General features: G+C 41.6%; 1 protein-coding gene across 7 annotated transcripts in view; it reads right to left on the bottom strand.

Annotated features, from left to right (window-relative positions):
* Window positions 1-1904: 1904 nt before the first annotated feature.
* The window catches only part of SMARCA2 (SWI/SNF related BAF chromatin remodeling complex subunit ATPase 2), a 172865-nt gene continuing 159546 nt past the window's right edge, over window positions 1905-15223 (bottom strand). For all 7 annotated transcript variants that reach the window (XR_012332534.1, XM_019934753.3, XM_033858132.2 and 4 more), the window contains 3 exons: window positions 14103-14235; window positions 4074-4216; window positions 1905-2779 (listed from right to left, as the gene is read on the bottom strand). Coding sequence is in view for 6 of the 7 variants with exons in the window: in XM_019934753.3 (XP_019790312.1) it covers window positions 2744-2779; window positions 4074-4216; window positions 14103-14235 (312 nt within the window). In the remaining variant the exon portion in view is untranslated. The remainder of the gene's footprint in view (window positions 2780-4073; window positions 4217-14102; window positions 14236-15223) is intronic.

Below are 15223 nucleotides of genomic sequence, written 5' to 3' on the forward strand. Positions count from 1 at the left end.
GCAATACCTCTAAGGCTGAGAAGAGATTCCAAGGAGTACATAAAGTATAGGAAATACAAAAACGGAAGCAGTGAAATAAGACTGTTTCTTTGAACTGATAGCAGGTCATGTCACTAAGAAAAACTAATGTGGTTTATTCTTCATGGGAGTCTAGAATCCTACTGTGGTCAGCAAACTGTAAACAAACAAGAAGGGAAACGCAACACATTCTGTAGTGCTCAGACTAACTAGAAACTCAGACCTGAATGGACACTTAGGAGAAAAGTTTCTCGGGAGGATTGCACACAAAAATTTGTATGGGTCAAACTTCCTTCAAGACTCAAAGAAAGATACATTGGCAATTCCTCTTATTATGAAAGTAAGAACCCCAGAGTTGTCCTTAGACAATTCTAAGAAATGAAGTTTTCACCAATCCGTTCGAGATGAGCGAATACTCTTGCATTTTGGTCCTTGTCATCATTGGGTCCATAAAAAGGAATGTGCCAAGCTCTGGCTAGGCTTCTTTGTAAACTTTTACAAACAAATGCAAGACAATTTGGGGGCAACTGAGGAAATGTGACTGTGGATCGTACATGAGATACTAGGGAACTACTGTTAATTCCCTTTGGTATGGAAGTAGGACTGTGGTTAGCCAGGAGACGCCTTTATTCTTAGAGGATTTGTGAAGTATCTAGGGGTAAAGCGTTTAGGATGGTTGTGACTTACTTTCAGATGGTTTAGTTAAGAAACAAGCGGCGGTGCTTTGTGACCACCTAGAGGGGTGGGATAGGGAGGGTGGGAGGGAGGGAGACGCAAGAGGGAAGAGATATGGGGATATATGTATATGGATAACTGATTCACTTTGTTATAAAGCAGAAACTGACACACCATTGTCAAGCAATTATACTCCAATAAAGATGTTAAAAAAAAAAAGAAGTGGGTGGGGTGGGAGGTAGGGAGGTTATAGTCATTGTGAATCTTAGTAGGAGGGTATATGGGTATTTACGGAACCAGTCTTTCAACTGAGCACTTTTCAGATCTTTCTACATCGATATGAACATAGATTTATTCCATGCTAAACAAACAGTCTAAATCTATATTACCGTACACAGGCATACCTCATCATACTGCGCTTTGCTTTATCGTGCAACTTTGTAGTTACTGTATTTTTCACAAATTGAGGGTCTGTGGCAACCCTGACTCCAGCAAGCATATTGGTGCCATTTTCCGATAGCAGTGGCTCATTTCATGCTTCTGTATCACGTTTTGGGTGATCGTGATACTCTTTCTTGATTGTATTTGTTTGGGTGATCTGCGATCTTTGATATTACTACTATGACTCTCAGACGATGGTCAGCCTTTTCAGTGATGAGGCGGATTTTAATGAAGGTATGTACATTGTTTTTTCAGACATAATCCTATATTGCACACACTTAATAGACTACAGTAGAGTGCAAACCTAACAACCTGACATGCGCCGAGAAGCCAAAAGACGCGTGTGACTCACTCCGTTGTGACATTCACTTTGCTGGGCTAGAACTGACCCTGCAGTATCTCTGAGGTTATACCTGTAGATTTTTCTGGCAAGTAAATAGAATTTAAGCCACTAGAAGAGGTTGAGCAGGGGCTTAGTGTGACTCGGTCCATGGCAGCATCTCTCCTGTTGTATGAGTTTAAAAGTCACAAAAGCAATAGACTCCTCTCTCCCTTGCGACACAACTGGTTCATCCCAGGGGATTCTCTCTCTCTCAGTCTTCTTAACTTTTTTTTTCCTACCACGTGCGCTGCGGCAAGAGCTTGCCCCGCTCTCTGCAGGAGACGGTGACTCAGGCACCAGGGTTTCGGTCCCTTAGCACTCAAAAACCAGAGGCAGTGTTTGTTGAGCTCAGCTGTTATCTCTTTATTAGGAAAGCACCAACACCACGTTCTTGGAAATTACTGGAATTTTATTTGCCTCAGGCTTATGACTTGCAACCAAAGACATTGTGCAAAGAAAGCAAAGATTAAGTACACTTGAGGGAGAAGGAGACAATACACATGGGTAACACAGGAGATCAGGTTGACAAAGGAAGCCATCCATTACACTATATAGATTGCAATATTCGATAGCGATTTCAACAAAACTTTTCTTTTAAATCAAGAGCAAAAAATTAAGCAAAGTTTACAGTAGACATAAATCTTATACAATTCAAAAAGCGTTTTTTTCAGATCATAGAGCATAAAATGGAAAAATGTCTATGTAGGTGAAGTCTAACTACTGTACATTTATCGCCTATTAAAGTTGCTTATATGTACCACAGTGTAAAAAAAAAAAACAATACCGAACAAATAAAAACCTTGAAAATTGCCTGATGAAAAATAAAATAACCAGTGGCTTTTAATGGCTTCTCCTGGTTATCAGTGCTACAAAAAGACAAAAATCTTCTCATCTGAACAGGTGATAAAACCAGGCACAATCAAACCGTTACCAAGACCCACCCATAGAAATATACTATCCACCCCCATATTTTCCATCAAAAGCTTTTTTGTTTGTTTTAATCTTTGAGGCCCATTTGGTCACAATATGTTACAAAGATTTGTGTATGAGTGTGTGTTTCTTTACACCATGATATCATATGTTTGTCTGGCACTATCCTAAAGCTAGCTTATAGATGATAATGATATAGAAACAACCCAGTGCCCATATGACAAATGAACTCACTGAGTGGAGACGAGAGAGGGGAGAAGGAGTTCAGTTCTACCAAGAAAAAAATGTCCATACTGATCACTCATCATCAGTCCCACTAGCTTCTGACTGTTCCTAAAAGTAAAAATAAGAAAGACAATAAGCCATCAAGAGGCAATGTAGCAAAGAAATGACATTTTGGAAACAGTTAACCCTCCCAGTAAAGAGGCGTCGACAGCCTCTACGCGGAACAGGGGAGCTCCCGCTTGGAAATCCCACAGCAATGCCCGCTGTCTATGCCAGTGTTTTGCTCTATTGCACTTGGGTGTGGAAAGTTCATGGCTATTGAGTTCTAATTTTAGCACTACGTTTTTAGAACATTCACGGGAGAAGAAAATTCCATGCATTTGCTGTCTACTTAAAGAAAACATAGGATTTTAAATGTATTTGAAGATGCTTGTGTCGAGGGTTAAAGGCCGGGTGGGGTGGGATAAGAATGCTGAACCTTTTCAACAGACCCAGATAGCGGCACGTTGAAGGAAAATCAAACTAGCATAGGCGCTAACATGGAAAATTAACCTTCCAGAAAGAAAAAAGAAGGGGGTGTGGGGTAGGGAACCTGAGGTCCTCTTGAAAGTGAAAGAAATAGAGGGCCCTTTAAAAGGCACTGTATTAGAAGCCTGTGCCAGGCACTGCTACCTTGTGGACCACACAGTCAGGGACAGTGCACCAGACTGAGTTAATGCTCTCTGGGTCTGAATTCAGACTCTGCTATTTACTTCCATGCCCTGCAGCAAAACACACATAACCTAAGCACTGAGTTCTGTAATATGTTGAGAGTGACATCTGTCTTAGGATGCTAATATTAATAAGCACCGAATATGGTGCCACCCGGAAAGGTCCTTATGTCAGGGCCTGGCTCCATCAGGGCTCCCTGAATTTTTCAAATATTAAAAATAACACCTCTAGGTACTTAAAGATGCATCTGGGTTTTCCGCACGGCACCTGAAATAGCAACTCAAACCCCAAATTAACTCTATCATCCCACTTAGTGTCAGTCTTCCACGGAATCATTATTTCCTCTATATACTGCTGTATCCTAGGCACTATGGTGGGTGTTATGGATATAAAATACTAACGAGCCGTGGAGAAATCTCTCTTTGTAAGTAGGCACTGGGAAGATATGAAAGGGGAAAAGGAAACTTGATTTAGTAAGTTTTTCACTTTTGAAGACTATTCAAAAGGCAATAAACAAAACCCCAAATTCTTTGTTTTCAATCACGCAGCTCAGTTCACATCCCTCAACACCAAATCTTTACATTTTCATTTCTGGGTAATGAAGCATAGAGGTTGGCAGGGGCCTGGGAGTACGAGAGGGAGACAGATGTGGGGAGAGTGTCCCGACCTCAGGCAAGGCAGCCGCACTTACATTTCCATCCGGCTCTTCATCGCTGTCAAAATCGCTCACCACAGGTTTGGCTTTTCCTCGATTTGGCCTTTTCTTGCCTTTTCCTTTGTCCCGGCCTTTGTCATCTTTTTTATTGAGCTTGATTTTCACCTTAACAGATTTTGCTACAACAAAACCAAAACACACAGCAATGAGGAATCAATCACAGGGAAATTTTTTTTTTTTACATGTTTATTGGAGTATAATTGCTTTACAATGGTGTGTTAGTTTCTGCTTTATAACAAAGTGAATCAGTTATACATATACATATGTTCCCATATCCCCTCCCTCTTGCGTCTCCCTCCCACCCTCCCTATCCCACCCCTCTGGGTGGTCACAAAGCACTGAGCTGATCTCCCTGTGCTCTGTGGCTGCTTCCCACTAGCTATCTGTTTTACGTTTGGTAGTGTATGCATGTCCACGCCACTCTCTCACTTTGTCCCAGCTTACCCTTCCCACTCCCCATATCCTCAAGTCTGTTCTCTAGTAGGTCTGTGTCTTTATTCCTGTCTTACCCCTAGGTTCTTCATGACATTTTTTTTTCTTAACTTCCATATATATGTGTTAGCATACGGTAATCTTTTTACGGGTAGGAAAATGATCGCCTACCTGCAGGTGACAAACCCAACAACCCCGAGTGCCCTGAACACTCTCGGACTGATTCAAGCCTGTTCTCCATTGTCCTCCCTAGTTATAGTTAGCACCCCTTTCACTTGCAGACATGTCTAAGTTTGCATGATAAGTTACACAGTCACCCTAAATGGGCAACAAGAAGGAATGAGGTCCCAGAGGGAAGCTGGGCTGGGTCCTTTCCAGGTCTCCTAATGGATGAACAGGAATCTTCCTAACCAGGACAGCGAGGGTGGCCTTACCTACTGTGTGGAGGGGTGTGGGCATTTAAAATTTTTCATTACAAAAATATTTTCTTATAATGAATTTTTATTGGAGTACAGTTGCTTTACAGTGTTGTTAGTTTCTACTGTACAGCAAAGTGAATCAGCTATACGTATACATACATCCCCTCTTTTTTGGATTTCCTTCCCATTTAGGTCACCACAGAGCACAGAGTAGAGTTCCCTGAGCTATACAGTAGGTTCGCTTTAGTTATATACTTTATACATAGTATCAATAGTATATATATATCGATCCCAATGTCCCAGGTCATCCCAGCCCCCCCTTCCTCCCCTTGGTGTCCATACGTTTGTTCTCTACGTCTGTGTCTCTATTCCTGTTTTGCAAAAAGATCATCTATACCATTTTTCTAGATTCCATATATATGTGTTAATATTTGTTAATTATTAACAAAACGATATTTGTTTTTCTCTTTTTGACTTACTTCACTCTGTATGACAGTCTCTAGTCCATCCACATCTCTGCAACTGACTCAATTTCATTCCTTTCTATGGCTGAGTAATATTCCATTGAATGGCCATCATTGAAAAAATCTACAAACAATAAATGCTAGAGAGCGTGTGGAGAAAAGGGAACCCTCTTGCACTGTTGGTGGGAATGTAAATTGATACAGCCACTATGCGGAACAGTATGGAGGTTCCTTCAGAAACTAAAAATAGAACTACCATATGACCCAGCAGTTCCACTGCTGGGCATATACCCAGAGAAAACCATAATTCAGAAAGACACATGCACCCCAATGTTCACTGCAGCACTATTTACAATAGCCAGGATACAGAAGCAACGTAAATGTCCATTTAAAACAGAACTTTGACATTAAAAAGTATACATAAGTGTAAAAGGTTTAAAAAAAAAGCCAATGATTTTTACTGTGTAAATAACTTCAGTTGACTTAAAAAGAAAATTCATAGGTGAATATTTTTAACAGTACAGAAAGGTACAAAATGGAAAGTAAAAACAAAACAAATGAATTTGAAAGGTTTCTTTCCCCGTCTCTAGTCTCTCACCCTACTGGTCTCTTTCTGGTGATTATTTCCAGAAAAAGAAGTATACCTCAATATTTGAAAATATACGCATCCCTGTGTGTGTATGATTCCCTCTCTATTGATAGATGACATAAAATTCCATAAATTTCTGTATAGAGAGATATAAAGAATTCAAGCATATACACATACAGAAAGACGGCGTCCCCTTCCACTCCCACAGGGCTGTTCTGAGGATAGAAATAAGAACACATGGAAGAAAGAAGTCCAAGTGTTATACCACAGTTAGAGGTGCACATCCCAAGGTTCACAGAAAATCTGTTCCCTGGCATTGTTCTGGGACAGGTGTCCACAGAACAGCATTTTTAGGGATGGATGATGAAGTGACTGACAATGCAAGTCTCTCATTCAAACCAGTTTTGTTAGAATATTATGTTTGGTGGGTCTCAAGGAACCTAGAAATAGATGTTGTCATGGAGAGAATCAACTCCAGAAAGAATCTTAGAGATGAGAAATTTCCAGACTTCTTTTGTGAAGGGGAAGGACCCATAAAACGTTTCCAGAAGTGAAGTCTTCCATGGAAGTACAGGCTAACAAAAAAGATGAGAGCAGAGATGTTCTGAACTGAAGTGCAGGGGCAGCAAATGCCCTTCCCCCATCCCAAACAGGGCTGGCAAAAGGCTGGCAAGCCTAGTGCTCAAAACAGTATTCCTAGCCCAGGCTTCCGTATATCACACCCAAATGTCTACTGCTTAATAAGCTATAAGGTGGGGACTTGACGAAAAGACTGGGGATGCAAAAGTCTACCGATTAATGGAAATGTAAAAAGTAATTTGGAAAGAAAAAGTGAAATATCTTTATCTACACAGGTGTGGCTCTTCCTGACACGGGAGTACAGGAAATCCATGGGCGGTGTGAAAGGGCAGAAGACTGTCAGTAAAGGTAAGAAAATACATCCTCGAGAACATAATCTAAATACTCACTGGAGTGTGGGACACTCAAAAGCTATCAGGTTTTGTGAGTCAGTGGATATGCCCCTCGAAAAAACCCACCTGAAAGGCTGCCATGGGCAGCTAGAATAATAAACTGGACCATCAGATGGGCCCTTTAAACAGCATCCTAAGGCTTTCTGACACCACTACGCAGACCTATGACAAGTTCCAGTTAACCAGGGTGGCAGGCAGAATAGTGATGGCGCCCAGAGACATCCATGTCCTAATTCCCAGAACTTGTGAATATGTTACTTTGCATGGCAAAAGGGATTCCACTGACCTTGAGATGGGGAGATTACCCTAGATTAACCAGGTAGGCTAGGCCCAATCTCAATCACACGAGTCCTTCAAAGTGGAAGAAGATGAGGTTCTGATTTAAGAAGGTGACACAAGAAGACCCTGAACTTACCTCTTCCCACGGACACACCGAATCTAAGGTAATGTATGGAACAACCTTCTCTGAAAAAGACCTAAAAACTAGCTCAGTGACACCTACACATTGGACAAATGTGGAAAAACCCACACTGAAGCAAGTAAGAAAGGCAGAGAGGCTGACACATGATCTCATGATAAATGCCATCCTTGGTGCAGTGACCCACAACTGGAAAGGAACTGAAAACCTGAAGCTTCTCTAGGAGGGGTGAAGGTTTGAACCCCACATCAGGCATCCCAACTTTTAAGTCTTGCACCTGAGGGATGCCCCCAAAACATCTAGCGTTGAAAACCAACAGGGCTTGTGTCCACAAGACCCACAGGGCTACAGCCAGTTCAGAAATGGCTCGTAAAAGTCTCATGCTCAGACTCACCTGCCCCAGGACCCAGCTCAAAGTCAGCTGCTGGAGAGGCACCCAGACTTCACATAAAAGAGGCTTATTTGCTTATCTTAAAGCATCAGCCTAGGGACGGGCATCTAAGTTAACCCATATCTAAGGGCTGACCATCATCCCTTCCAGAGAACTTGGCAGAGGGGGGATGCTATCTTTGCACTCTCCCTCTGCCACACTCCAGAGCACTAGTGTCTCTTGGAGGGGAGCTTTCACACACGCCCGGTGCCCTGGTTTTTGCGAGTGCTGTCCAGGGGATACCTTCAGATTGCCTGCTTCTGGTGGGCAGTGGCACTTAGGCCTGTGGTCCCACTGGACTGTAGATTTGCAAACTTTAAAAAGCTGCTGCATGAGGGTCTGGCTTCCAATCAGCCTGAATCTAGGTGTTGAGATCCTCCCTTCTAAGACACTGACTGACAGGTCTTGGCACACCCTCCACTCTTGGGAGCCACTACCTGTAGGCTGCTTGGACAATCATAAAGGTGTGAGAGACAAGGAAGAGTCAGGGTGTAGGCTGAAGGATAAAGTTTTTGTCTCCCACGTGAGGCTGCTCCTTCAAGACTGGGAGAGATGGCTGTTTTATCAAATGAGAGAGTCAAGAAAAATAGAGAGAGGAATATGTTCCAAATGAAAGAACAAGATAAAACCTCAGGAAAAAAAGTCTTTCATGAAACAAAGATGAATGGCTTAGCTGATTGACAGAATTAAAAATAATGGTCATAAAGATGCTCACTGAACTTGGGAGAAGAATGAATGAAAACTGAGAACTTCAAAGAGAAAACACAACCCTTGAACAACATGGGGGCTAGGGGCGCCAAACCTCTGTGCAGTCAAAAATGTGTGTATAACTTTACAGTTGGCCCTCCGTATCTGGGCTTCTGCATCCACAGATCCAACCAGCTGCAGATTGTATAGTACTGCTGTATGTATTTATTGAAAAATGAACAATCTGCCTCCACGTGGACCCATGCAGTTCACACCTGTGTTGCTCAATGGCCAACTTTATAAGCAAGTACCAAACAGAAGTCACAGAGCTGAAGAATATGATAACCGAACTGAAAAGTACACTAGAGGGGTTCAACAACAGACAAGATGAAGCAGAAGAGAGATCAGTAAACTCAAAGACAGGGCAGTGAAACATCCAATCAGAGCAGCAAAAAGAAAAGAATGAAACGGAGTGAAGATGACTTAAGGGACTTATGGGACAACATAAAGTGGACCAATATTCACACTGTAGGGCTCCCAGAAAGAGAAGAGAGAGAAAGGGGCATAAGACTTATTTGAAGAAATAATGGCTGAAAACTTCCCTCATCTGCAGAAGGAAATACATCCAGATCCAGGAAGAGTCCCAAATAAGAGGGACCCAAAGAGACCCACACTTACTTAGCTGTACTACAATTAACATGTGAAAACTTAAACACAAGAAGAGAACTGTAAAAGCAGCAAAAGAAAAACAAACAACTTGTTACATACAAGGGCAACCCCCCCCCCCAGAAGACTATGGGTAGATTTTTAAGCAGAGACTTTGCAGTCCAGAAGTGAGTGGCACAAGACAGTCAAAATAGGGCTTCCCTGGTGGCGCAGTGGTTGAGAGTCTGCCTGCCGATGCAGGGGACACAGATTCGTGCCCTGGTCTGGGGAGATCCCACATGCCGCAGAGCAGCTGGGCCCACGAGCCGTGGCCACTGGGCCTGTGCGTCCAGAGCCTGTGCTCCGCAAAGGGAGAGGCCACAGCAGTGAGAGGCCCACATACCGCAAAAAAACAAACAACAAAAAACAAGACCCATCTATAGGCTGCCTACAAGAGACTCACTTCAGCTTTAAAGACACACACACTGCAAGCGAGCAGATGGAAAAAGGCAGTCCATGCAAACGGAAACCAAAAGAAAGCTGGGGCAGCTATACTTGCATCAGACAAAAGAGACTTTAAAGACTGTAATAAGAGAAATAGCCAAGGGTCAATACAAAAAGAGGAGATAACATTTATTAACAGACATAGAGGGAGAAATAGACGGCAATACAATAATATTAGGGACTTTAATACCTTTCTTTCATTAATGGACAGATCATCTAGACAGACAATCAATATGAAAACACTGGCCTTAAATGACACACTAGACCAGAGGAACTTCACAGTTATATATGGAACGTTCCATTCAAAAGCAACAGAATACACATACTTCTCAAGTGCACATGAAACATTCTCCAGGATAGATCATATGTGATGCCTCAAAACCATGTGAGGCCTTAATAAATTTAAGCAGATTGAAATATCAATAAGCCTTCTCAACCATAATGACATGAAACTAATCAATTACAGGAGGAAAACTGGAAAATTCACGTATGCGGAGATTAAACAATGTTCTACTGAACCACCAATGGCTCAACAAGGAAACCAAAATCAACAAGGAAACCAAAAGAGTAAATTAAAAGATACCTTCAGACAAATGAAAATGGAAATCAAACACGCCAAAATTTACAGGATGCAGAAAAGTAACCCTAGAAGGGAAGTTCAGTGATAAATGCCTACATCAAGAAACAAAAATCTCAAATAAAACACCCTAACGTTATACTTCAAGGAACTACAAAAAGAAGGACAAATGAAGTCCAAACTTAGTAGATGGAAGGAAACAGCAAAGATCAAACTGGAAACAAACAAGCAACAACAACAACAAAAGAGAGAGTAAAAAGACAATAGAAAAGATCAATGAAACTAAGGGCCGGTTCTTTAAAATCACTAATGATAGAGGGGATGTTACAACTGTTATCAGAGAAATGCAAAGAATCACGAGAGACTACTATGAACGATTATGTGCCAACAAATCATACAACCTAGGAAAAAACAGATACATTTGTAGAACCAGACAACCTACCAGGACTGCATCACGAAGAAAACAGAAAAAGACCAATTACTAGTAAGGAAGTTGAGGCCACAGTCAAAAACCTCCTGTTAAACAAAAGTCCAAGACCAGATGGCATCACTGGTGAATTCTGCCAAACATTTAAAGAAGAATTAGAATGACTACCTATCCTTTTCAAATTTTTGCCCAAAAAACCCAAAACCAAAACCAAACAAAAAATGGAAGAGGAGGGGACACTTCCAAACTCATTTTACGAGGCTAGCATTATGCTGGTACCAAAACCAGACAAGAAGGCTGCAAGCAAAGAAAATTATAGGCCAATATCCCTGATGAACGTAGATGCAAAAATGCCCAACAAAATATTAGCAAACTGAATTCAACAATACATTGAAAGAATCATATACCATAATTAAGTGGGATTTCTTCCAGGGATGCAAGTTGGTTCAACATCAATATATCAATCAATGTGATACAACACATTAACAGAATGAAGGCTAAAACTTATAATGATCATCTCAGTAAAATGGTACCTATGAACTTATTTACAAAACAGAAATAGAGTCACAGATGTAGAAAACAAACTTATGGTTACCAGGGGGGAAAGGCGGTGGAGGGATAAACTGGGAGCCTGGGATTGACATATACATGCCACATGATCCAGCAATCCCACTCCTGGGCACATATCTGGAGAAAAACATAATTATATGAAAATACACATGCACCCCGATGTTCACTGCAGCACTATGTACAGTAGCCAGGACACGGAAGCAACCTAAATGTCCATCCACAGAGGAATGGATAAAGAAGATGGGGTACATATACACAATGGAATATTACTCAGCCATAAAAGGAACAGAATAATGCCATCTGCAGTGACATGGATGGACCTAGAGCTTATCATACTAAGTGAACTTATTTACGAAACAGAAACAGACCCACAGACTTAGAAGACAAACTTACAGACACTAAAGAAGAAAAGTGGCCGGGGTGGTGGGGGCAGTGGGTGGGAAATTAGGAGTTTGGGATTAACACATACACACTACTGTATATAAAATAATCAACAAGGACCTACTGTACAGCACAGGAAGCTCTACTCAGTATTCTGTAATAACCTATATGGGAAAAGAATCTGTAAAAGAATGGATACACGTATAACTGAATCACTTCACCTTACGCATGAAAGGAACAACATTGTACATTGACTATACTCCAATACAAAATAAACATTTTTAAAAATTAAAAAAAGGACATTTGCGACAACATGGATGGACCATGAGGGCTTTTATGCTAAGTGAAATAAGTCAGTGAAAGACAGATTCTGTATGATCTCACTTATATGTGAAATTAAAAAAAAAGAAAACTGAACTCACAGATACAGAGAACAGATAGGGTGGCTGCCGGTGGTGGGGTGGGAAATGGGTGCAGGGAATCCAAAGGTATAAATATCCAGTTATAAAATAAATAAGTCGTGGGGTTTAAGGTACAGCATGGTGAGTATAATTAATAGTAGTGCATATTTGAAAGCTGCCAAGAGAGTAGGTCCTCAAAGTTCCCGTCGCAGGAAAAAAATTTTTTCTGACTATGTGTGGTGATGGATGTCAACTAGATTTAGGTGTGATCATTTCCCAATATAGACATATATTGTATTATTATGCTGTATATCTGAACCTATTATTATATGTCAATTATACCTCAACAACAGCAAAAAAAAATGTGGATGAAGAGGAGGCCGAAGAGAGGGTCAATGAGATGCAACATGAGAAAGAGACACAAGGAAGTGGATTCTCCCCTGGAGCCCCGACAAAGGAAGGCAGGCTGGTGACACCTTGGTTTTGGCCCAGAGAGACCCACAGCAAACCCGTGACCTACAGGGCTGTGAGATAATAAATGTAAGTTGTATTGAGGCACTAAGTTTGTGGTAATTTGTTAGAGAGGCCATAGAAAGTTAACATAACAAGTCTCCGGAGAGATTAGGGCAAACGTATCTCAACCGATAGCTGGGATAAGAAGGTAGCTATTTGAAAACAGATTAGAAATCTCGCTCTAAAACAAGGAAACATTTAGCTAAGATATGCTTTTGTAGACTAAAACATCAAATGCTACGATACATATGAAACTGAAAAAGGTTAAATTAATACTTAAAAGGCAGAATCACTAGAAAGAATAATACTGAGAACACATGAGGGTATGGGGAAACAGACACGTACGTACACCCCTGACCAAGATACCAACTCCATTCTGCGCAGCAATGTGTATGCGTCAGATGTTTTTACAGTGTGTGCAGTGGTTTATGGGTTAGAATTTTCAGGAGAGCGTTATTTGGATTGAGATTACTATGTTTTGGTACACTCATTAATGGATGTTAATATATGTATTGCTGTATAAAAACATTGCTATGGAAAAATATTTGTAATAGAAAAACCATGCTACAAAAACAGTGTGCTATACTTTTATAAACAAAATATTTATGTATATAAAAAGACTGGAAGGCAACTGGAGTTAAATGTATATTGGGTGATGGAATTATACAAATTTTCCTTTCTTAAAAATATTTTCTAAGCTGTCTGTACTAAGTATGTAATCTGTCTGTACTAAGTATGTAATTAGAAACAAATCTAATAAAAAATGGTAAAGCATATCTAAACTGTTTTACATAGAAGACTACAAACTACTAGGATTTATTACTTTGCGAGGAGGTATGGGGTGAAAACTTAATTAGGTAAGAAGAAATTTTAGACTTTTCAAGGCAGCCGTAACCTTTGAAATATGGTACTTGCCTTGGGTGCAAAGTTTAAGAGGGCACCAAAACTCAAAAAAACAAAACAAAAACCCTCAAAACTCATGCCAAACAGAGCCATAATGAATAAAATATCAAGATAAAGACAGGATCAGCATCGGATCCATGATGGACAAAATGGACCACAGTTTGACAATTATCTTCTAAAGCCGTGATTCTCAAAGTGTGGTCCTGGGTCCAGTCACATCAGCGTCCCCTGTGAACCTGTTAGAGAGGCCGACTCTCAGACCCTTCCGCGACCCTTCCGCAGGCTACTGAATCAGAAACTCGGGGGGACGCCAGCAATCACCCAGGTTAGAGAACCACTGTGCCAGGTTAACAGATAGGTGGAAGCAACAGCCATGCTGGTAGAAAATGTAATATTACACTGATTTCCAAAGGCAACATTCCATGTTTGCTGTGAGCCTGGCCATGTGCTAAGCTCTTCGCATGACTGGGGGCACATTTAGTACTTCAGTTTCACAGAGGAGGAGACTGGGCTCAAGCAGGGTTAAGCATACGGCCTGGGGTTGCCCAGCTAGGACACGAGAGAGACCACAAGACCTGGAGTCCAGATGTGCCTGACTCTGCTCTGTTGGCATCTGTGGAAACAGCGATGCAGGTGGCCAGGGCCAAACCAGTGGAGGAACCACACGGACTCACCCTCTGACTCTGACTCGTCTTCCTCTTCCTCGTCCTCCTCTTCGTTGCTCTCGTCCTCACTCTCTTCTTCTTTGGCAATTTTCTGCCGAGCACTCTTGAACACCGACTGTAAGACGATGGAGTCTTCGTAGATCTGAAGGGTCAAAGTGGCACCTGTTAAAAACCTCATGCTGAGGGCCCGAGACTCACCATCGCAGCATGCTCTTTTCTTCCCTGCGCCACACACCAGCATTACTTTACGTGAATTTTAGTAGAAACATCAACGTTATTGTCTATGCCTGCAGAAAAACACCAAACTCAAATCTACAGACATAGTCTTACAGGAAAAGTCCACATGCAGTTGAAATAATTTCAGAGAGAGAGAGAGAGAGAGAGAGAGAGGGAGGGGGAGAGAGGGAGAGGGGGGGAGAGAGAGAGAGAGAGAGAGAGAGAGAGAGAGAGAGAGAGAGAGAGAGAGAGAGAGAGAGAGAGAGAGAGAGTGTGTGTGTGTGCGCGCGCGCATGCTTGGGAGGGAAGGGAGGGCTTCAATACGATGCCCTCTCATTTTTGACAGCAAGACCAGTACTTAAAAAAACTTTCTTATTTAGGTTGTTTCATCAAACACTGTGGTAAAGCAACCTTTTTTTAAAAATGCAATTCTCCTAACAAAATGGAGGCTATTATTTGTCACTGAGTTTATCAGTACCAGCCAATACTTATTGCAATCAGTGCTTTCTCGCTAGTGTACGCACCTATCTGAGCATAGCCCTGTGTAGCTGCTGAGGGAGAGATAAAGTTCAAAAATGGTCCGTTTTCTCAAAACACTAAACACAGAAGTACCCTATGATCCAGCAATGGCAATTCTAGACATACACCCAAAGGAACTGAAAGCAGGGTCTTGAAGAGACACAGGCACACCCATGTTTACAGCAGCGCTATTCACAGCAGCCAAGAGGTAGAAGCACACCCCATGTCCATCAATTGGGGGATGAAGAAACAAAACGGGGTCTACCCAAACCGTGGAGTATTATTCAGCCTTAAAAAGGAAAGAAATCCTGTCGCAGCCTACACAACATGGATGAACTTTTGAGGACATGATGCTAGATGAAATAAGCCATTCACAAAAAGACAAACACTGAGTG

This window comes from Tursiops truncatus, chromosome 6, assembly GCF_011762595.2.
Source record: "Tursiops truncatus isolate mTurTru1 chromosome 6, mTurTru1.mat.Y, whole genome shotgun sequence".
Lineage (NCBI taxonomy): Eukaryota > Metazoa > Chordata > Mammalia > Artiodactyla > Delphinidae > Tursiops > Tursiops truncatus.